Source organism: Hemicordylus capensis, chromosome 6 (assembly GCF_027244095.1).
Source record: "Hemicordylus capensis ecotype Gifberg chromosome 6, rHemCap1.1.pri, whole genome shotgun sequence".
Lineage (NCBI taxonomy): Eukaryota > Metazoa > Chordata > Lepidosauria > Squamata > Cordylidae > Hemicordylus > Hemicordylus capensis.
The window spans coordinates 77595632-77619841 of record NC_069662.1 but is presented as its reverse complement, the minus strand read 5'-3'; the positions used below and the strand labels follow the sequence as shown (position 1 = coordinate 77619841).

At 42.9% G+C, this 24210-nt stretch overlaps 1 protein-coding gene across 1 annotated transcript in view; it reads left to right on the top strand.

Moving 5' to 3' along the window:
* Positions 1-24210, top strand: part of ABCA13 (ATP binding cassette subfamily A member 13) — a 293809-nt gene that overhangs the window by 41512 nt on the left and 228087 nt on the right. Inside the window, exons 11-15 of the mRNA XM_053266156.1 lie at positions 7462-7601; positions 15663-15776; positions 18176-18266; positions 20176-20352; positions 22568-22874. Of these exons, the coding sequence (XP_053122131.1) occupies positions 7462-7601; positions 15663-15776; positions 18176-18266; positions 20176-20352; positions 22568-22874 (829 nt within the window). The remainder of the gene's footprint in view (positions 1-7461; positions 7602-15662; positions 15777-18175; positions 18267-20175; positions 20353-22567; positions 22875-24210) is intronic.

Below are 24210 nucleotides of genomic sequence, written 5' to 3'. Positions count from 1 at the left end.
CTGCGAGTGGGATCTTTCTGAAATAGCCTTCAAGCACAGCTGAGGGGAGGGCATGACGACATGCCAAGGTGAATGCCTTCCTATGATCTGCATAGTGATTCCATTGATGGTCATAAAAAATGGGTTCTGCACCTGCGCAGACCTGCTTTGGGTAGAATTCGTTAGTTCCTTGAGACACCTCTAACCACCTCCTGCACATGCCCTGAAGTACCTTATTGCGGCAGTTAGGTGTCCCTATCTCAGTTTCTTTCTGACCGCCATAGCGATCAGACCTTTGGATCTTTGCAGCTCCTCAGAGGAAAACTATCTTAACAAAACTACTCATTCCACTAGGGCATACACCACGTTGGCAGCTCATTTGTCTGGCATCAGATTTAGAGACATCTGTACTGCTGCATTGTGGGCCTCAGACCAAACCTTCTTAAAACACGAAGCGATAGACCTTTGCTCTGCAGCAGCAGCTGAGTTTAGCGGGGTGGTACTGAAAAGAATGTTGCAATAGCTTGCACCTCCAACCACTGTTTTGGAAGCTCATATTTCACCCATCTTTTATGAACATTGGTGGAATCACTATCCAGATAAACAGGTTGGTTATCTGTAACAAGTGATCTGGTAGTGATTCCATGGCATTCATAAATCCCGCCCAGGCATCCCAACTGCAGAGTGCAAGCTAAAACCAACCAAACAAACTGAGGAAAGCAGCATGGGACTGTATGCTAATGGATCATCATTCGGACATCAAGAAACTGAGATAGGGACACCTGACCGCTGCAATAAGGTACTGCAGGGCACGTGCAGGAGGTGGTTAGAGGTGTCTTGAGGAGCTAAGAAATTCTACCCGAAGCAGGTCTGCGCAGGTGGAGAGCCCATCTTTTATGAACGTCGTGGAATCACTACCAGATCACCTGTTACAGGTAAGCAACCTGGTTTTTTGGACTTCAACTTGAGTAAAATATGACTCCAGGTAGGGTAAATATGTAAGGCCTTCACTGATGAGAAAATTTGGGACCCTGCTCAAATCATTTTGGTGCTCTATGTCCATTATGTGTGGTCTGATTGAATCTTTGGCCTGATCATAGGCCATATTAAGTAGAATAATGGGGGAAAGGCCCAAGGACACTATTTTTGTCTCAGTTGACCATTTCTGTTTCGTCATCACATAAGCTTAAGGGAGCAAGACTAATGGGGTGAAAGGATAGTCTGAGCCAATAGCTGAGAATGGTCACCCACACCCTGGGCTCCACTTTGATCAGGCCTGTCTCGAAGTGCAAAGTGGCCTCAGAGACACAACTTGAGAACTGCCCGCAGGAATTTGGATTGCATACATTCCAGTGGGGTGATGTTGTGGAAGGGACCCAGTTGTGTGCTATAAAGAAGCTGGGCTAGTGGTTTGGCAGTGAACAGATACATGGGTATGGCCACGAGTACTTAGTGTCCTTCTCTTGTGTATGACCTGTCCCCTTAGCTAAGCAGGGTCTGCCCTGGTTACATATGAATGGGAGACTACAAGTGTGAGCGCTGTAAGATATTCCCCTCAGGGGATGGAGCCACTCTGGGAAGAGCAGAAGGTTTCAAGTTCCCTCTCTGGCTTCTTCAAAATAGGGCTGAGAGAGATTCCTGCCTGCAACCTTGGAGAAGCTACTGCTAGTCTGTGAAGACAATACTGAGCTAGATAGACCAATGGTCTGACTCAGTATATGGCAGCTTCCTATGTTCCCATGTTCCTCTGATGATGGCGGAGCTGCTCCTCTGGGCATTTTGAACCACATGTTCCCCATGGGCTTTTCTAGAGCTGCCAGAGTGAAAAACTACCCCCAAATACTTAAAGCATGGGACCTACTCAATCGTGTGTCCATCTAGCCGCCAAGAGTGAATTTTTGGCCTTTTGGCGAAGACCATGATGTTAGTTTTATGGTAGTTAATTTCTGAGAGGTCTTCCTTGGAGTACTGTGTTAGGGCCCCCCATGCCCTTCTAAGGCCAGTGAGGGTCCTAGAAAGGATTACTGCATCATCCTTCTATAGCAGGGTTGCTTTGTGTCTCCCAGCAAGTTTAGGGGGGGTGAAAATCCTGGTTGTTGAGCTGGCCCACCATTGCGTTATCGTAGAAATTGAAAAGGAGTGAGGCCATTATGCATCCTTGCTTGATGCCCTTCTGGGTTGAGACTGGTCTTGAAAGGTGGTCTTGGGGGTTGCACCTTACCTTAAGTGATGTGTCTGCATGCAGGGTGCAAATTAAATATAGTAGATGTTGGTCAATGGAGGAGCCCTCCAACATCTCCCACAGTTTGACAGGAGAGATAGAATCGAATGTGGCTTTGAGATAAATAAAGACAACATAAAAGGAAGTTGCATTGTATTTCCCAATGAGGTGCTGAAGAACTAAGCACCAGTCGATGGTAGAGCGGCCTTCCCTGAAAGCAGCTTGTTCCTCTGCAAGGAAATTTTCTTGTTCTAACCAGTCCTTAAGTTTCCCATGTAGGTGTCTCGCATATAGCTTACTGAAAGTGTTGAGCAAACTGATGGGTCTGTAGTTGGCGGGGTCATCCTTTCAGCCCTTTTTGAATATGGGGACAATGATTGCTATCCCCCATTTCTTGGGGATTCTGCCATGCAAATCAGTACGGGTGAAGGGTAAAGCCAAAATAGGGGCCCACCAGTCAAGATGATTTTAATTACCGCTGGTGCAATAAAGTTCTGCCCTGTGGCCTTCCCCGGTCTCAGCCGGGCAACAAGGCTCTTAATTGCAGATGTTGACACTGGTGCCCACACGGGCATATCCTCAATGGCAAATGCAGAGCTGCCACACTCTGCTGCGGAGTCCTTATAGAGCTTGTGAAAATGATTCTCCCAAATATCTGGAGAAATGTGGCAGTCCAGAAGGCTCAGACCATTGCTAGTAGAATACATTGTGAGTTGCCAGAACATAGCTGAATCCTTGGATCTGATGGCCTGGATGAGGCGCATCCAGTTATATTTCGTAGTGTCTCTTTTCTTACGTGCCAGCAAAAGTTTGTTCTTTCTCTTCTGTTGAAGGAGGTTCTGAGTGGCCAACAGATCAGAGCTGGATTTATATTTATTTATTTACTTACTTACATATTTTTATACTGCCCAAAACTTATGTCTCTGGGTGGTTTATAACAGATAAAAACAACATTAAAACATTAGTTAAAAACAAAACCAAGAAATTTACAACACAACAATTTAAATTTTTTAAAAACAATGCTCTAAAACAACATTAAAAACAATCAAAACAGTCCTTTATAGACTTGGTTGGTGGCAGAAAGGGCGTTTTTTTGGGCATTTGCACAGTCCTTGTCAGGACTTAAAGCTGTGCTGAAGCTACACTAAAGGGGTGCAATTTTTATGAGCTAGGTGCTGTAGAAGTTCCTAGGCTATGATGTTGTAGGACTCCAAGGGCTCATCAGAGGGATCAGCCATTGTCAGGGATAATTGGATATGCTGAAAGTGTTCTGAAGCAAGTAGCTCACTTATTGCTTGGTCAAGCTGATGGGGTCCATTTAGTGCAGCAACGTGCCCTTCTGGTTGGGGGTTGATAGTAATCCTCAATATGGGACTGGAGAATGAAGGGCTTTAGCTGGAGTGAGATTGGAAGATGGTCACTATCGAACTTGGGATAACCTCACATCTCTCCACCAGAGGGAGCAGATGCCCCGAAACAATAAAATAGTCAATAACGCTCATTCAGGAGTCAGAACAATAAGTGAACTTGCCGGATGGTCATTTTCAGATGAGTTGTTTAGGATATAGAGGCTAAGCCTGGAGGTTGTTGACCCAAGCAGAAACCTGCAAAGTTAGACCTCCGGTCCTTTGAAAGGCGGATAAGAGTGAGCCTGTCTACCTCAGAGTTGGCTTGGCTGGGTAGGACTGCTGTTGAGTATACAGGGTGTGGTTGTTGGGACCCAGTCTAGTGTTGAAATCACCCTCCATCACCACAAACACATTAGGAATATTGATATTGTTCTTGCTTCCCATTTCCCTAAGTGAAAGCAACTTGCAGCACAGGGTCAATATCTTTGTGAGGTGAGAGGACTGGGAACAGAACTGCAGTGTTTTTGTAATAGCTGTTTATAAATCTAAAAGCCTTATGTTTCCTTTTAGACTGTGAGGCTTTTGGGACAGGGAACCCTCTTTTTAATTTTTCTGTGTAAACCACTATGAGAACTTGTGTTGCAAAGCAGTATAGTAGTAATAGTAAAAGCTGAGCATGTGGATACAGAGGCATCCAGACAGATGGTGCGGATCTTTAAAGCAGTACCAGTTTCTCCAAAAGTAAGCAGAAGCATGAGCATCCCCCTCCTGGAAGGATGCTTCTTGTCAGCCAGATGCAGAACGTAGGCTTCTGTCTCCTTTGGGAGCTCTGTTATAACTTCCAAACTGTTTCCTCCCACCACTGTCAAGTTGAGTGTTTCCCAAAGCTAGTTACCACCAGCACTGGTGATTTTTAGAACAGTTCAATCTCGAACCGGTCCTCTGCAAACCCGGATGGTTCAAGCGGTTCGATCGCCCTTCAGGAAAGGAGGCCAGTCTGCAATCAAGCCAAACCAAACCTGGTCCGCGACAGGCCAGTTCAAGCTAGGCTCAATTAAGGTGGTGATTGAGAGGGGTGAGGACGGCACCGGGGGCTGGGGGGCGGGGTGAAAGGCATCTTTAAAAGTAAAGGGAATGGTCCCTTACCGGTGATACCGAACATGAGCAGCAGTGCTCCCACCAGCAGCCTGCATGTGGTTGTGGCACAGGCTCCTGGCGGGAGTCACACTGCTCCAGGTAGCTTCCAGGTAATTGGAGCCAGTTACCTGTGTTGCCATGGTGCTGGTGGTGCAGCTGCAGCTTTCACCTGGCCTCTGTGCATGCGTGGAGGCCATTTGCATGGTCAGCATGGTGTTGCTGTCCATGCAAATGGCCTCCACACATGCATGGAGACCAGGTGAGTGCCAGAGCCCCACCACCCTGGTGTGCAGGCTGCTGTCAGGAGCACAGCTGTTCATGTTTGGTAAGGGACCATCTCATTTACTTTTAAAGATGCCTCTTGCTGCCCCCCTCCTGGTGCTACCCTCAGCCCTCTCAGTTGCCCCCTTAATTGAGCCAGGCTCAAACTGGCAAACCGGTTGAAGCTAATTTGGTTGAACTGACCAGGCCAGCCATTCGGTTCAACTTGACCGGATTGTGGACTGCAGTTCAGTCTGAATTTGGTTTGAATTTGGACCAACTGCAAAAAACTGTCCATGCACACCCCTACTTCAGTTAGCTGCCATTGTTGGTCTCTGGTAAATGATAAACACAAACTATGATAGCATAGAAATTATGAGAGAAATATGAGAAAGGAAACAATTTTGAGTTCCTCTTTGCACATACAAGTAATGTATTCTTCTTGGTTTGACTAAAAATTTCCCACCAGTGCTGGGTTTTTTGTTTCTTTCCGATGAATTCTATGTCTTTCCAAAGCCTGTTAAATACTGCTAATTCAGAATATTCTTTGCAAGATGCCAGGTTTGTAATATTATAGCTTTCTGTATATTGAAGCATTGGTCTACTCCACTTTTTTGTAGATTATTTGATGGTGAATTAGGTAGCAATTCCTAAAGACGAAAAACATTATCAAAATGCAAGACTACTTATGTTGTTCTTCCGATCATTGTCTGGTGAAGATGATTCATTTATGTAGAGCGCTCTTAATGTGCAGAGTGCTTTGTAAACTTTATCTCATTTGTGATCCCAACAACTCAGTAAATGTGAATTATATCCATTCTATAGATGAAGAATATGGACAACATCTTTACTGTCTGAATATATTATGTTATACAGGCAAATATTCTTTGCTTACGTTAATTTTTCTTATTTCTGGAATATATCATGAGGCCCCACTAGGGGTATTTCCAGGCAGTTATTTATTCTAATAAAACAACTTATTTTTATGGGTAATTTTGCTACTACAACTACAAATTTTTATATACCGCTTTTCAGCAAAAGTTTCCAGAATGGTTTACATAGAGAAATAATAAATAAATTAAGATGGATCTCTGTCCACAAAGGGCTCACAATCTAAAAAGAAAGCAGCAACAGTCACTGGAGGGATATTCTGCTGGGGCTGGATAGGGCCAGTTGCTCTCCCCCGCTAAATAAAGAGAATCACTGGGAAAGTTGTAGTGGTCCAGGTGACGTTCTACACACCCCATACCTTTCTTGTGTGATCTATCTGTCAATCTGTGAAACACCAGTGTCTTTTCATTACTACATTTTTTCAAACATGATCATGGAAGTGAATTTTGTGCAAGGAAGAAAAGGTATAGAAGAGCTATACTGTGATCTCTAGAGAAGTGCTTACCTTTATAGTTAGTGATGTATGGGAAGGTTGCTTCCCAAGGGTACAGCCCTGCACATACCCTCACTTCCGCACCTGAGCACACTTTTCTTCCAGTTCTTTCCTTGTGAGGTCAATTGATGATGATTATTTTTTGCCCCCTTTTATTTGTTTTAACTGATTCCCCCCGCAATTGCACTTTTCTTTAGACTCTAGTGTAAGAAGCCTTCTCCCCCTCCTGTCTCTCTTTGACCTTCCAAGTGATTGTTGCTGTTGCTTTTAATCCAGTGCATCAGGAGAATGCTAAAGCATATCAAAGAGGCATTGGAAACATTGATTCCCTCTCATTCCTTCAAGATCATGGAGATTTCAGTGATTAAAATGGACAAAAGTCAAGACTCAGCACTTCAAAATGTGTATGCAAACCCCACCCCTCATCCCTGTGCATGAAGTTTGGCTGCCATAAAGTCCTAACAAGGATCTACCATACCTTTGGGTTTTATTCCATTTGAAGAAGAAACAAGCAAGCAGTTGGCATTTTAGTAGTTTCCTATTATGGTCTATGGCCATTATAGTCTATATAATATAGAAGCAATATTTCCACTGTATCACTTATTCTCACCCTCATCCCCACCCCCAGCAACTGAAAGAACACACATGCTTGGTTGCAATAAGCAGAATAGATACAGGTTTCCATCTCCTTCAGAAGATTTGGAAGTGAGGGAGTCATGCAGATCTCATCTGAGACAGAGTTGTACAGTCTGGGGACAATAACTGAGAAGGCCCTGACCTTGGTGTTGGCACATGGAGCAGAGTGTCTTGGTGTTGGTACATGGAGCAGGGTAGATTCAGCTGGGAGCTGGTGGTTCTTAAGGTACATGGGGCCCAAGTTGCTTAGGGCTTTAAAGGTAATAACCCATATCCTGAACTGGTATAAACACTCGGCTATGACTCCCCATGCAGCTCCTTGTACAAGCCTACAGAAGCTTGCCCCCAAAAGCCCTCTGTCTGGTAACACCCTGTCAGTATCTTGCCAGTTAAGACTGTTAATTTAGCAAGTAAAGATGTTTGGGACTGCTATATAAATCCAGTTCTCGGTGCTTGCCTTTTAAAAAAAATGTGTGCTTTTTTTGTTACCACAGCACAATTTTGCTTGCAGCTTTATCAGGACATTTTGCAGTCGCCCAATGGAGCTCTGATTTGGACCTTCCTCAAGCCATTGTTGCATGGGAAGATACTGTATACTCCTAATACCGAGAAAATTAACTTGGTGATTCAGAAAGTAAGTAAACCTGAACAAATAGATAAATTATTTGCATGTGTATATTTCACTTGTACCAGAACTTGTCTTATTGGTCTGTGCAAATCATTTTTGAAGCTATAATGGTCATTGCACCATTTTCCTTGTTCTGTATCCCCCGATTCCCTGAGATATCATGTTGTAGGATAGTCTTGTATGTGCTCAATTTCACTGTGAGGAGAAAGTGCTGAGGTCTTCTGGTGTGATCGTAATCTCTCTTTGTAAGCTGAGCGTGAGGGAACAGACATGCACCTAGATGGGAAGTGCTAGTCTTAAACACTGCATCCATTTCCTCTCAGATCAAAAGGCATGTCCCTGAAATCCCCACTTTCAACCTCATTCTTGCCAGTCAGTTGGCAGTCCCAAACAGCATGGGTAAAACTGATGGAAGTAGATTGTTTTTCATGAAAGCTTCGTTTCAGGGCTTCCATAGCTGTTGTTTGCCCCAGGTAGCTTCCAACAGCTTCCTTCCTGGGACAAATATCAGATGCCGGGAGAGTGGGGAATCAAGACCATGATGGAGTTAAATCCTCCTCCTCCATGCCATAGTCTCAGTCTGGATCTACCCTTTTAAAAAGCAAACCATGCAAGGCCAAACAACATGTTTAAATGTGCATCTAGTTTGACCCTCAGACTTCTGTCATGTTCATTGGCTGCAGTCCAACAGACAAACTTGCACTCTTCATCACTACATTGGACCAGCTATATCAACTTGTGCTAACCTGACTGTGTAAAAATTATGTGAAAAGTGCATATTCTTTCTAAATATCAAAAATTGACTCTGTTTTATTTATTTATTTGGCACATTTGTATACTGCCTAAAACCTGAATCTCTGGGTGGCATGTTTGTTTGTTTGTTTAACTTATATACCGCCCAAACTTTTGTCTCGAGGCAGTTAACAATGACATTAATTAAAACAATTAAAACAAATATAAAAGGTTAAAACAGTTTAACGTTTTCAAACAGCATAAAATTAAAACCTACAAATTAAAAAAGTTGTAAAAGCTTGGGTGAAGAGATGGGTCTTCAGATGCTTTTTTAAAATAGTCAGAGATGGGGAGGATCGCATCTCAGCACGGTTTATGTCTCTTTGGCCTGTTACTTCCCTCTGAGCCACGTTGGCTGGCTACTGCTGGGGTTGACTAAAATAAACTTGTGACCCCAAGCTATCCTTTTGCTGTTGTTTAGTTACACTGCTTTTTGTTTGACCACCATGACAAATTTCACTAATAGTATCTAATGATGAATTTGCTACAAATGTATGATTGTTGTCAGGCAAGAACTAATGTATTGTGGAAATTACTGTTAATTAGGCATAGCATCCTTTGTCAATATTTTGCATATAAATATGTAAATGTTTATTTTGGTTTTTTGGCAATAGAATCAGTGGAAAGTTAATTGTGAAAACCAAATGTGAGCGATTCTGTAACATTTTCTTGAGTTTGGCAGGTTTATTGTGTGTGTGGAAGTAGATGGCAAGTATCCACTTATGACTGGGAAAAATATTAATGCTCAGTAGTAAGTGAAGGCATTCTGTAGCAGAGCTGTGTGCCCAGATTTCAATAAGGCCCTAACAGACCTGAGTCAGAAGAGATCTGTTTACTATCGAGAATGACTCTGTGTGTGTGTGTGTATCTATATCTATATCTGTATCCCTAGACCAGTTAAAATAATACTTCTGTCAGTCCAACCTAAATGCATGGGGGAGAAGTTTTGGCCATGGATGTCTCCCCCCCACAGCTGGTGTGCAGTGCTGCTGACAACTTATTTATTTTATTTTATTTATATACTGCCCTTCCAAACATTGTACACAGGGTCCTCATTTAGATAGGAGCAGGACTGTCTACTGTGTGGCCAATGTGTGTGGCCATGATTCTCAACCATGCACTTAGAATGGGCTTGCAGACATACCATCCAAACTGGCCCCTTGTCACACTACAAAGGACCAAAAAACAGGACCCAGAGTGATATTATGTAGAGATGTGTGTGTGTGTGCGTGCGTGCGTGTGTGTGTGCACACATACACACAAACGACTTTTCCTCCACCATGTGAACTGGATCACTAGCCCAGTAAATATCCATGCCTCAATAAACATATCTAGGATTGGCCTGTTAATGTCACATTGGCCTAAATTAGCACTCATACTTAATATCATAACTTCCTACTAGTGCTGTATTCTTGGCCTTGCTAAAGATGATGGCACAGAAGGTGATACAATTCTCAGTTAGCTTTTTCTCTCTGCTAATCCTCTCGTATACATTATCCCCTTATCATGAAAAGGATGATACCCCTACATGCTTTAGAACGAACACCAGCTACAAAATTTAATTCTTCAACTAGACTATCAGTATTTACAGGCAGAAGATATTTTCAGTCCTAGTGAATACTGTCATCCTCAGTAATAGCATCATCTTTCTTACAGTAGAGTAATTCACATTTGAAGAAGCCATTATTTCTGAGCTGCCTCTCTCCCCCCACCCTCTCTGTGATGCAGTTATGGTTTTGAGGAATGGCACATATATTAGTCTCTTCTACTTGCACTTTTGCCTTTGCAATACTATGTTTTCTATCAAAACCAGTCTGCTTCTCCTTCTCCTCCATAGTCCTCACCACCACATTGGATAGATCTGCCCACCCCCTTGACTGCCACCCATTGAAGAAGAACTGGTCCATCCAAAAGGCAAATATATCTATTGACTGAGGTCAGTGCTGCTCCTAGAGGATTACTGAGCAGCTACCTCTTCTGCAGTACATCCCTTCGTTGGCACAGACCACTGTCCTGTGTTTAATGCTTCTATGCCCTGCTATTACTCCCTTCTGAGTTTTCCACTGCCACCACCAACTGTTTCCAGGCAGGTTGGCCAATTGTGCTGCTCTGAACCCCCCAAAACTCAAGGGAATGTTCAGGTTTGCAGCATGGGTATTCCCCGAAGCCTATGGAAACTTCCAGAATCCAAGAGCCATTATGCAGTGTGTATCCAAAGAGGGGTGCAAGTAAGTTGAATATTGTAGAAAACTTAGCACACTCCAATTTTTATAGTAAAAAGGTAAACAGCTTCATTTATACAGCCAAATGAAGGATAAAACTGGAAAAATAATACACAAAATCATAAGACATTCATCCCCTACCTTTGACCAAGGTCTAAAGGAAGTTCTTCCTCTACAGTCACATTTTGACCCTCCCTGCCTTGACCCAATCACTTTATTGGAATGGATATAAGGAGAATTTAGGCCCCTGCCCAGGGCATGAGCACTCCAAAGGAGCCAATACTACAGCTCCAACCAAATATCTGCCTACCCTATGTGTGGTAATTTGGAAGTATAGGCAGAATACTCAGTAATGCATTGATACTTGTACTATGTGGCACACTCTCTCTGAGATGTGGGTCACTGAGAGACCTTAGCTCAATGGAAGAGTATCTGCTTGTATGCAGAAGGTCCCAGGTTCAATGCCTGGCACCTCCATTGAGGACTGGGAAAGACCTCTCTGAAGCCCTGGAGAGCTGCTGTCAGTTGTGATAGACAATAGTAAACTAGACGGCCCAGTAGACTGACTCATTATAAGCCAGCTTCTAATGTAACTTTGTTATGTAGAGTCCAGTTCTAAGAAGGGTTAGGATCCTGAGGCAGGTGGTGCCTTTCTTCCCCCAACATGGGCAAACTGAATGCCCACAGAAGTGGACCTTCACTGATCCACATTGGAGTTGTGAAGATGATTGCACCTCTTCTGTCTCATCCCTACATGATATGGGAAGAAGTGAGTTTAGAAAGAGCTGTGTAATACCAAAGTTAGAGTTTCATGGAAGATCTTAACAGCTACTTTCATGATTAGAAGAATGACAAGATGGAGTTGTTGTTGTGGAGAATATTATTTCTTGTTTACACAGTCAGACAGGTGTTATTGACTGGTTTGTTTTATCCAGACATTGAGTCCTTCCCAAGGACCTGGGATGGCTGAATTTTATTGTCAATGTTGTTGCTGTTATTATTTATTTATTTATTTATTTATTTATTTATTTGATTTATATACTGCCCTTCCGAAATGGCTCAGTGCGGTTTACAATTAAAACAGAAAACATTAAAAACAATTAAAACAGAGATACAAATATAAATACGAATTTAAAACAACTTAAAAAAGAATTAAATTATTAAAAACAATTAAAACCCTGAAAACCTGGTATTAAAACAATTAAAACTGATTAAAAACCCTGAAAGGCCAGGCCAAACAGATAGGTTTTAAGGGCTCTCTTGAAGGACAGCAAAGAATCAAGATTACGAATTTCCGCTGGGAGTGCATTCCACAGTCCAGGAGCAGCTACAGAGAAGGCCCGCCTCTGAGTCGTCACTAAACGAACTGGTGACAGCTGGAGACGGACCTCCCCAGATGACCTTAACGTGCGGTGGGGATCATGTAAAAGAAGGCGCTCTCTAAGATATCTTGGACCCAAGCCGTTCAGGGCTTTAAAGGTAATAACCAGCACTTTGTATTTTGCCCGGAAACATATTGGCAGCCAGTGTAACTGTTTTAAAACAGGCATCATATGGTCTCTCCGGGTTGCCCCAGAGACCAATCTGGCTGCCGCATTCTGAACTAACTGAAGTTTCCAGACTACATACAAAGGCAGCCTCACGTAGAGCGCATTGCAGTAGTCAAGCCGGGAGGTTACCAGCTGATGCACCACTGTTTTGAGGCCATCCTCTTCGAGGAATGGGCGCAGCTGTCGGATCAGCCAGAGCTGATAGAAAGCACTCCTGGCCATGGCCTCCACCTGAGATACCAGGGTGAGGCCCGGGTCCAGGAGTACTCCCAAGCTATGCACCTGCTCCTTCTGGGGGAGTGTAACCCCATCCAGCACAGGAAGATCTAACTCACCCCTCAGATTCTGAACCCCCACAATGAGCACCTCTGTCTTGCTTGGATTCAGCTTCAATTTGTTCTCCCTCATCCAGCCCATTACTGCCTGTAGGCAGGCATTTAGAGAATGAGTGCTATTTCCTGGGGATGAAAAGGAGAAGTAGATTTGGGTGTCATCAGCATATTGATAACACCCAGCACCAAACCTCCTGATGACCTCACCCAGCGGTTTCATGTAGATGTTAAAAAGCATTGGTGACAGAATGGAGCCCTGAGGGACTCCATATAACAGCTCCCGTTTTGAGGAGCAACTGTCACCAAGCTCCACAATCTGGAATCTGCCCGAGAGATCGGAACGGAACCACTGCAAAGCAGTGCCCCCTATCCCCAACTCCCCCAGGCGATCCAGAAGGATACCATGGTCGATGGTATCGAATGCCGCCGAGAGATCCAGAAGAACCAGCAGAGTCACACTCCCTCTGTTGATTCCCCGGTAAAGGTCATCCATCAGGCCGACCAAGGCTTTCTCAACTCCATAGCCCGTTCTAAAGCCAGTTTGAAATGGGTCTAGATAATCAGTTTCCTCCAAGACTGCCTGGAGCTGGTCAACCACCACCCTCTCAATCACCTTGCCCAGCCAAGGGAGATTGGAGACTGGCCTGTAGCTGTCCATCGCTAAGGGGTCCAGGGAAGGCTTCTTTAAGAGTGGTCTAAACATTGCCTCCTTCAGGCAGGGGGGCACCCTACCCTCCCTCAGTGATGCATTTATGATATTAATTAGGCCATCTCCAACAATCTCCCTGCTAGACAGAAGCAGCCAAGTCGGGCAACGATCCAGAGAACAGGTGGTAGGCCGCCCTGCCCCAAGCAGCTTGTCCACATCCTCAGGAGTCACAGATTGTAACTGATCCAATCTAATACTGCAAGAAGGATTGCTGGATACCTCCTCCATAGACCTTGCAGAAATAGTGCAGCAAGTCAGCCTGAATACAGGAGATCTTATTCGCAAAGAACCCATTAAAGGCATCACAGCAGAGCAACCCCGGGGACTGATTGGAAGTAGAAGGAGGAGAAACCAAACTCCTCACAACCCGGTATAGCTCCGCCGAACGTGAACCTGCAGCTGCAATGCGCGCAGACCAGTATGTCTTTTTCGCTGCGTGCACTGCCACCACATAAGCCTTCAAATGGGTCACGTGCTGAATCCTGTCAGATTCGAACCGAGTTCTCCTCCACTTCCGCTCTAGTCGCCTACCCAACCGCTTCAGCCCCCGCAGCTCCTCAGTATACCAAGGGGCCCTTTTTGCAGCAGGTCGGAAGGGACGCTTAGGAGCAATCGTATCTACTGCCCTGTTGAGTTCCCTGTTCCAGGTTCCCACCAGGGCATTGACAGAATCACCAGCCACACCAACGTCAAAATCCTCCAAGGCCTTTTGAAATCCCACTGGGTCCAGCAGTTATAGATATCGTCGCAGAATATAGGCTGTTCCCAGTAAAGCTGCTTTTTGTAATTGGCTGATGGTGATTTCTGTGGCCCCTATGGTGTTGAGGTGCTCTTCAAGGTCTTTTGGAACTGCACCCAGGGCGCCAATTACCACTGGGATTACTTTGGTCTTCTTCTGCCACAGCCTTTCAATTTCAAGTTGTAGATCTTTGTATTTGGTGATTTTTTCTATTTCTTTTTCTTCTATTCTGCTATCCCCTGGTATTGCTATGTCGATTATTTTCACTTGTTTTTCTTTCTTCTCAACTACAGTTATATCTGGTGTATTGTGTGGCAGATGTTTGTCTGTTTGTAGTCGGAAGTCCCATAATATTTTTACATCTTCATTTTCTTCAACTTTTTCAATTTTATGGCCCACCAATTTTTGGCTACAGGTAGCTTGTATTTTTTGCAGATGTTCCAGTGGATCATCCCTGCTACCTTGTCATGCCTTTGCTTGTAGTCAGTCTGTGCAATCTTTTTACAACAGCTGATTAGGTGGTCCACTGTTTCATCTGCTTCTTTACAAAGGCGGCACTTGCTGTTTGTTGTGGATTTTTTGACTTTTGCTCTTATTGTATTTGTTCTCAGTGCCTGTTCTTGTGCAGCCAGTATTAAACCCTCTGTTTCTTTCTTCAAGTTGCCGTTCTGAAGCCACTGCCAGGTCTTGGTGATGTCTGATTTTCCACTTATATTGTGCAAATATTGACCATGCAGTGGCTTATTTCTCCATTTTTCTGCTCGCTTTTTGTAATTGGCTGATGGTGATTTCTGTGGCCCCTATGGTGTTGAGGTGCTCTTCAAAGGTCTTATTCTTATTCTTATTCTTATTCTTTTATTTTATTTTATTTTATTTTTACATTTATATCCCGCTCTTCCTCCAAGGAGCCCAGAGCGGTGTACTACATAGGAATTGCTACTTTTCAACAAGTACTCAAAACAGTCTGCATAGCAAAAGAATTGGGGCGGGGGGGGGATGCCCCTTGTCTCAAAGAGGCACACAACCTAAAAAGATACAAGAGGACAACAGCAACAGCCACTGGAAAAGATGCAATGCTGGGATGAATGGGGCAGGTTGCTATTCCCCTGGTAAATATAAGAGCACCACCACTTAAAAGATACCTCTTTAGCAGTTAGTAGGGGTATTACTATGATGATGACGATGATAACTACTACAAGAGTTCTCAAAACAGTTTACATATAATGATGATGATGGATGGTTGGATAGGTGGATGGATGGATCGATGGATGGATCGATGGATGGATCGATGGATGGATCGATGGATGGATGGATAGATAATAATAGGATTGTTTCCTGTCCCAACGGGCTCACACAGTCTAAGAATAAATGCAAGGGAGACACCAGCAACAGCCACTGGAAGAATACTGCACTGGGGTTGAATAGGGCCAGTTGCTCCTGTACTAAATATAAGAGAATTGCCTCTTTGAAATGTGCCTCTTTGCCTAGTTAGCAAGCAAAGATATTTGATCTTACAGCAATCCTCCGTGAGTCCTGACTTCAGATAATTGAAACATTAAACAGAAATAAAAAATCTTTAGAAATTTAATGCTTTTACTGGCTTTAAGACAGAAGGCAGTTGTATTCTGCTGAAAATCAAAGCTGGATTGGCAAAGTGTTTTAGAGTATCTGAAATACTTCAGTTGCTTTTATTAACTTTGGTGGTTTCTTTTTTGTTTTTCAGGCTAATCACACATTTGGTTTTGTGGAGAACCTGAAGCTATATTCCGAGGCTTGGCTTCAAATGACAGAACTAGCTAAAAACAGTGAAAACTTCCTCGTGGTCAGCCAGCTGCAGGTTGGTGAATTTGCGAAAATTGTTCAACAAAAAGATACAGAGAGGAGGGGAAACTATAGGGGTGTGCACAAATCAAAATCCACAATTCAATTTGAGGTTGAATTGAATTGCAGACCCCCCAAATTGATTCATCAAAAGCAGCCACCCTGAATCACCTGAATCAATTTGCGTGATTCATGTGCCATTTTGAGGCCTGTTTTACTGGAAAAATGGACCTCAAAATGGTACTTTCCCCATGGGGAGAACTGGCCTATGAATTGGGATTGGCGGGTAGACCAACCCTCCGCTCCAGACATGGCGCGTCAGCCTGCCTCGGAGGACAAATTGGAGGACAGCTCTCCCCTCAAATTATTTTGAAAAGGGCATGACAGCAAGAGGCAGCCCCCTCCATCAGTGGCTCAAAGACATGTGCCCACCTTGATAAATAATAACTATGCCCCTGACCCAGTGGTGTCTTTCACCCCCACCCCAGTCTGGCTTATATCTACAGTTGGGGGAAAGGGTCCTGATTGTCCAAACTATAGAAAAAGTGGTTTGCGTGTGGGAGGAAGGGCAGGGACTCCAGTTAAGATCTGAGTGCATTGAGATGGAAGGATGTTCAGTCACGCAGTAGAACAGAGCACATATATAGGTCAAATGATGGGGGCCTTCATTTCCAGTTTTCTGTAGCTGTGATAGTCCCTTGTATCTCAGGAAAAAACTTGCATGGGTGGTGTTTTTGAGGTGGGGCTGTTACAGGAAGCGGGTGGGTGCTGAAAAGCCTATTTGCATACAGACCTTTGGATCCAATGGCTTTTCAGTTTCTGGGCAATGGCTTTTCAGTTTCTGAGATAAATGGAAATTGTTGTTTTTTTTATGAATGGGGCCTTCTCAATGTGAATACAGAGAACGGAAATTTTGCACTGAATTGGGAAAAGGCAGGCCTGTTATTAGGTTGTTGACACTTGCTTCTGGCTGTTGCTTTTGCCTCTCACAAGGAATTGCAAGCAGCGCGAAATCAGGGCAGCCATTTTGTGCTGCTCAGTTCGTGTTTGGGGAGTGGTAAAAAGCACGCCCACCTGCTCTCTTATTCAGTTGGCCTTTTCCCAGGTTATGCTGGTTGCCCTTTATGGAAGCCATGAGGAAATATTACTTTTAACTCCAGTTGGTTCTTGAGTGGAAAGTTTTTTTGTCCTCATCAGGATAGAGGCTTCTGTGCACTAGTTCTGATTGGCTTGTTCTGCTTTTATTCTCACAACTTGGTAGTGGGGTTAGCTGCATGGCAGAAAATTGTAGGGCTGTTAGGAAAAGGTGAGGGGTATCAGGCACTCTCCTGAAGGGGAGGATGATTCAAGACTGGCTTTTCTAGGGGCTTTATGAGGGACCTCCAGTTAAACACCATTATATAGAGGGGCTGAGGCAAACTCCAGTGGCTGACTGAACTTTGCCTTAGTCACATCACTTTTCCCTGAGAGTTGGTTGCCTGAACTGTAGTTTAGCACTCAGCCGGATGGGAAAAGGTGTGGTCAGATGAGTTAGTCTCTGCCATCCAGCTAACCATACAAAACCAGTTGTATGCTGTATATAGTTATTTGCTTAATAAAGTTGTGCCCAGGTATTCCACCTGCACTCTTTTAGCCATAACTTGGTAGCCTGCCTCTTTCTTCATCTCAATGCAATGGTTAGATATGTTTTGAATAATTTGTGAACATGTAAATATTTGTGTTACAGAGTCATGCAAATATCTTATTTTTGTTCTGAACATTTTCTTTGGTGTTTCAGAAACAAAAATATGTGATCATATATTTATGTGAAAATATGTCAAGAAACAGTCTCCCTCACCTGGGCTTTTTCACTTTTCATTCTGTTTTTATCCTTATTCTGCCATTGTTCCAGCTTCAGGGGTACATTCAATTATCTTTAATAAAAAGATGGTTGCCAAATTTCTATTTGTTTAACAGTGCCTAGACAAGGTACTTTCTTAAGGGTACATATGCCTGTGTATTCCCAAGTCTCACCTTCTGTACTTTGCTCACTAAATTTTAGTCTTGCTACATTTTACTTCAGAGGCTCAGGAGAGCCATAAATCTATAGGGGAAAAACTAGAGTCTGTTGTGTGTTTTGCAAGGCTTTGTCACTCTTTGGTCTGCATTGGCCTGAGAGTTAAAGCTCCAAGGAACCATGCTGTGTTGATTTCACAGTGATTCCCACCATTGATTAGGATGACAGCTCTCTAGGGAGTGTTTGGGATCTGGAAAAATGCTATTCCTTTGCTCTCTTCTGTGATCTAATAATAAAAGGTAGTACAAAACCATAAAAATGAGAGATGGGAATACATGATATACGATAGACTTTGTTACCCAGAGAGGAGCAGTACATTTTTTCCTTTCCTCTCCCTTACTTTAAATCTTTTGTTTCAGGATGCACTGCAGAACACCTTTGTAAAGAACTTTGTGGAAAGCCAACTGAATGTGGATGTGAAAGAACTAATTGGGAAGCTGAGAGTATATAGTAAGCATGCATGGATTTCCTCTTTTACACACGCAAACCCCCACTCCCCTAACATTTTAGCTGTCTGTTTCCAGTGAAGAGCAAGTGAGTGTTGGATTAAGGACTGGATTCACACAGGAGGCAATCTTCTCTGAACAAATCTTTTCTGCATATCAGCTTTTCTTAAAAACTGGCTGGGAATGAGTTCTGGAGGGCTTGCATGGCCCCTCTGGGGCTTGAGCCCTGCCCCTTGTGTGTGATGTCATACACAAGGGGTATCACTGTTGCACATGATGTAGCAGGGTAACCTTGTCCCCAATAAGGAGATTCGTTCCTGGGCAGATGGAGCCCAATAATCATCAGCCCAGACGAGATAACAAGATCAAAGGTTTATTTACTCTCAAGTAGTAATGGTATTGTTTGGCTCATGCTCAAAACAAGACAAAGGACTATTGCAGAGAGCATACATTTTATACTCTTAAAATTGTTCTCCAGAACAACATGTTGTTCAGCTACATAGCAAATACGTCATCATGACTTGCTAAGATTAGGGAATAAACCACAAACATGCATGCAGGCAGACAGACAGCCTTATCTTAAAATTGTTCTGCATTCTAAATCCATGGTCACTCTAACCTGTGGGGGACGGAAAACTACCAGAGGGAATACACAGTAGTAAGCATCCTTCTAGCAGAGCAGATCCTTGAGCTTAGTTAAACATAATGGCGTTGCTTATGTCAAGCTGTGAACTTCTATGCATTTCTGATTTACTATACATCACACACATTGTGCATACCTGGTGAGACCACCAGGAAAGGGGGTGAACATGGGTCACCATTCCCCTCGCTGTGATGCTTCTGTGATGCTTATTTTTTTCTCCATGAGATTGTGTATGTATTCAGCTGCATGAAGGAGCTTTACTAGAACTGTCCACTTAAAAGGGATGTCTACAGTACTGAAAATGTGCCCTTATTTTCATTTAAACCTCACTGCAAACTCTTGTAGTGGGAATCTTCTTGCATTGTATCAACTGAGAGGATAACTTGCACTCTAGCCTTCAGCTTACCTAATAGTTGAAGATGTTTCCCTGGTAGCTACTGACTCATTCCACTTGCTTGGATGGGAGCCAAAGGGCGGGGGGCAAGGAGCGACAGGAGGGTATCACAAAGAGCATAGGAGGCGCCTCCTACCTGAATTTGGGAGCTCTGTGTACTTTTGTTTGCGCACAGAGCTCCTCAATTCCGACCTCTCAAGGTCGGAGGTGTCCTTGCTCATGTGCTAAGCAGCAGCTGGGTCAGAAGACATTTCCTCCTACCTCATTCAGCAGCTGGGTAGGAGGGAGCCCTCCAACCCAGCCGCTGCTTAGCACATGAGCATGGAGGGCATCTCCGACCTTAGTTTTTACTGACAGGCAACCAGCAAACAGGAGTGTGCACAGCTCCTGAATTTATGTAGGAGGCTTCTCCTACCCTAATTGTGATAGTGTGAAATGCCCTGGGGTGTAGCCCAGTGGTTCCCAACCAGGGTTCCTCAAGATGTTGCTGAACTACAACTCCCAGCATTCCCAGCTATAATTTATTGTGGCTGGGGATGCTGGGAGTTGTGGTTCAGCAACATTTGGAGGAGCCCTGGTTGGGAACCATTGGTGTAGCCAATGAAGGGGACAGACATCTGAGTTTGGCAGCTGAGTAGGGGCTTCAGAGAGATGCTTTTGGCTTCTGAGGGAAACTGGTGCTGCTTTATTGACTAACACTGCCTGAGCACTTGCCATCTTCTCCAGATATTGCAAAGCCATCATCAAAATCCTCTCACGAGGACAGTGACCCTGTAGCAGCTTTTCCTGGAACTTTTGACTGCTTAGGGAAGTGAGGAAATCCCAAGCACTTTCACTAATAACCTTGGTGTTGTGTTTTTTTTAAACTATTCTCAGAGACCATGATAGAGAAAATGCTTAAAAACTCGATGACTGAACAAATTAACCTCATGGCACAGTTCATAGTCAACATCTCTTCCTGTCTTTTACTGGATCGTTTCCAGCCTGTTGAGTCTGTGAAGAAATTGGAGTCAAAGGCACATGAACTCATGCAGCAAAATAATCTTTTGGCTAGTAAGTACCATGTTAAACAGCCAGCAACAGAAGATGTCCAGGGTCTCAGCAATATCAATTCTATTGTTTCCTGTTAGAAAATAAAGGCAGGATGTTATCTATAGTGTCACTATGCAAGTTGATGAAAGTAAGAATAACAGATAAGTGTGTTTGAAAACTTAGGGAAATATCTAGGCACTTACTTGAGAGTAAGTCTAATCAGAAGTAAGTCCCACTGAATTCAACATGCATAGGATTAGTAGGCTGCATAGCCACAATCTTATGGAAGTTTATTTGGAATTCCTGTTGAAGTCATTGGTACTTTCTTCCCTTCTTTACCTTATAATGCAAATTATTGGGCTGCAAGTTCGCTTATTTTCAGTGAGGTATTAAAGCATGTGTTGAGCTTTCTCCTATTGGAAACCAAGACAACTTAAATGTGCTTCACTTCAGCCTGATGGTGCCCAGTGTCAAGAGGTCTGCATGGCTATGCTTTGCTTCAAATGGGTGCAGGCCAATCAAGAGCATTACCCTTAAAATGCTACAGGAAATCTGGCTGCGGTGTGGACTCACTGGAAAGGACAAAGGAGAGTAGATGTGTGTTACTGAAAACAAAGAGTTACTTTGTGGGATACAGAACATGAAAAGTGGCTGGTTAGTTTAATACTGGGAAGGAAAAAGAAGCTTGAGGATGAAAGAAAGAGGAAAGTAATTTTTGGTAGCTACCTGCTTCTAGCTAAGGATCCATCTCTCCAGTTGTTGGCTCAAGTACGAGGTGAGCAATGAGGTACACCCGAGCAGCGTGGGGTGCAAAGTCTGTTGGCAGAATAGTGTAAGAGATTGATGTCATTTTTGAGGGTGTTCTTATTGGCAAAAACATACCTTGAGCCATGATTGAAGAGTCTTGGTGGATCAAACTTTGATAAGGTGTTTCTTTAGGAAACTCATAGTGTTTTGGAATTCTTGCTCCAAGTAAGTCATGAATATCGGATATTAATTTGATTATGTCTGGGGTGGCGCCCCTATATGCTTCTTAGACAAAGAGATGTTTACAGGGAAATTGCAAGTGGGGCGGGGGGAATGGGGTGAGAAGTTTTGTTTAGCCTTGAAACTTATTGTTGTATATGGGAGGAAGAGAGCTTGCATTCCTTTCCTTTTTTTTTTTACTTTACTCTCATTTGGGTCTGCCCTGCATCTCTCTCTGCCTATGCTCAGATGCAACAAGAGAGGGGCATTTCCTGTAGTCCGTTACAATCATTTGCAAATGACCTAAAAGTCACCATAGGGAAATGCTTTGTCAGAATGACCTTTTACCTGGTATGCAGCCACTGTTTCTTTTCCAAGCAGGCTAGGGAAAGAGAATAGTTAAATGGCTAAGTTTGAGGGTACACTGAAGCACCCAAAATGGCATAGCAAGTGTGGCTAGTAAAACTAAGTAATACTAAAATGTGCACTTCCCTGATCATGAAACCTTTTGACAGTCAGAAGTACTTTGAAGTTCATAAAGGTGCACAATATTGCCATTATAATTGAGAAATCACTATTTTGACTTAAACTGCATTGCATTTGAACCTCCTAAGCACAATTTATATGAACCACCTGGTCATTGTTAGTGCAAAAGAGAAAGAAGAGAAATATTTGTAGTCAAATGAGTATTTTGGCCAATGCTGGATTTACAGTTGCATTACTACCAGTAGAACTGCTTTAAGCATAATGTATGAAAATATTTTAGAATCAATTACACTTACAAAATGTGTTGCCATAAACAGCTAGAAACCAGTGTAGAATAGAATAAGGCAAAATAATGGAAAGAAAGAAAATTCCAGACATTTAAGATTAAAAAAAAAAGATTAGAAAGAAATTCATGGAGGATTGAGTCTATAATCCATGATAAATAAATGAAACTACCATATACAAAAGCAGTATAATACTGAATATCAGTTGCTGAAGAAAAAATTGAAGGTAAATCTGAACTTACTAAATGCAATTGGCTGGCCACTATTGGAAACAGAATGCTAAACTTCGTAGAGCTTGGTCTGATAGTGCAAGACAATCCTAATGTTCATAGATGCTTTGAAATTTTTTAGTGAGAAGTAGAAGCAGGATTGGTGGGTCAACACATCGTATTACATTTGCAGCTGTAGTAAGCAGAAAATCTGCCCATGTAGGGTTAAGACTGATATCCCAATAGAGTGAGAAATAAGTCACCTTTCCCCCCTATTAATCTTTCACCTAGGTATTATATTCAATACTTCAAGTCATAAGAGAGATCGAGCAAATGTTGTTAATGAGTTCCCAAAGCACATCTCGTATACTATTCGAACTAGTGTCTTGTATAGCATGAGAACGGATCTAATCAAGAATCCAGTGTGGAAATCCCATCCCCAAAACTTGCCAGCCAATGGGTTCAAGTATAACCATATTTTCATTCCACTGCAAGACATGATCGAAAGAGCCATCATTTCAGTGCACACTGGAGTAGATACACTGGATACAGGAATACAAGTTCAAGCTATGCCATATCCATGCCACACCAATGACCTGTAAGTAGTTTGCTTATATTGGACTGGGAGCTGTTTCTGACATTAAGCACAAATATGCATGACTATGTTTGAGGCCAGATCCTGGGATCTGTAAATGCTGTCAGATCTTGACAGCTAAGTTCGGCCTCTTTCTCTCTCTCTGATTTTGCAGGCTATATTGGTGCCTTTACAGGGAATTCTGTTTTCCCAAACAGGTGACAGATGATTGGTGGGGATATGGGGTTGTCCTCAGCCCAGATAGAGACAAGACACATGTCCACCTGTGGCAAGTGGGGGCTGGGCTGGAGAGTCCTTTATAAAGCTAGCCCACCTGCCCACTTTTCATTTCTCACACAGCTCGGCACTCACTCATATCCAGTGGGTGGAAGCCAATCACTATCTGGGGGCCGAGTAGGAATTTTTAAAATCTTCACTTGATTGGTACAGGGTGAAGATTTTTCACTATTCTACACTGGTGAAGCTAGAGCATTGTTTTGAAGGTGGGTGCCACTAAATTGGCAGCTTGGTCACACTTGCAAATGAGTGCAGGCTGAGATAGGCAGTGATGCTCATTGGCATTCTTTTTTTTTTTTTTTGAAATTTAATTTTTATTAATTTTTAACAATAATCATAACATCCATAATAAACACAGTTGGACTTCCTGCGCACCTCTTTTCGTGTGAAAAAAACTATAAAGTTTACCTTATTATAATATTAATTAAAAAAACACAAATTTAAAGCTTAAAGAAAAAAGAAAAAACCATTAGTCTACCCAACCTGCATTTCAAACTTCAAATCCAGCTGTAAGATCCATATTAGGAAGATAATTCTTTAAGTACAACAAAAAAGGTTTCCAATCTTCCCTGAAACGTTCTAAGCTTTGATCTTTTATCAGTGTTGTAAGTTTTGCCATCTCTGCATATGCCATAGTTTTTATCAGCCAATCTTCTTTTGAAGGCAATTCATTAGTCTTCCATTTCTGTGCATATGTTATTCTAGCTGCCGTAGAAGCATACAGGAAAAAAGTTAAGTTACTTGTAGAAATTTCTCCTTGTGTTATTCCTAGCAGGAAGGATTCTGGCTTCTTAGGAAATGTCACTTTAAATATTTTCATTAATTCATTATATATCATGTCCCAATAGGCCTTAGCCTTCCCACAAGTCCACCACATGTGAAAAAAAGTACCTTCAGAATCCCCACACTTCCAACATTTGTTTGAAACATTTTTATACATTAATGCCAGTTTTTTTGGTGTCAAATACCATCTGTACATCATTTTATAATAATTTTCCTTCAAAGTATAACAAGCAGTGAATTTTAAATCATTCTTCCATAACTTTTCCCAGGCTGCCATTTC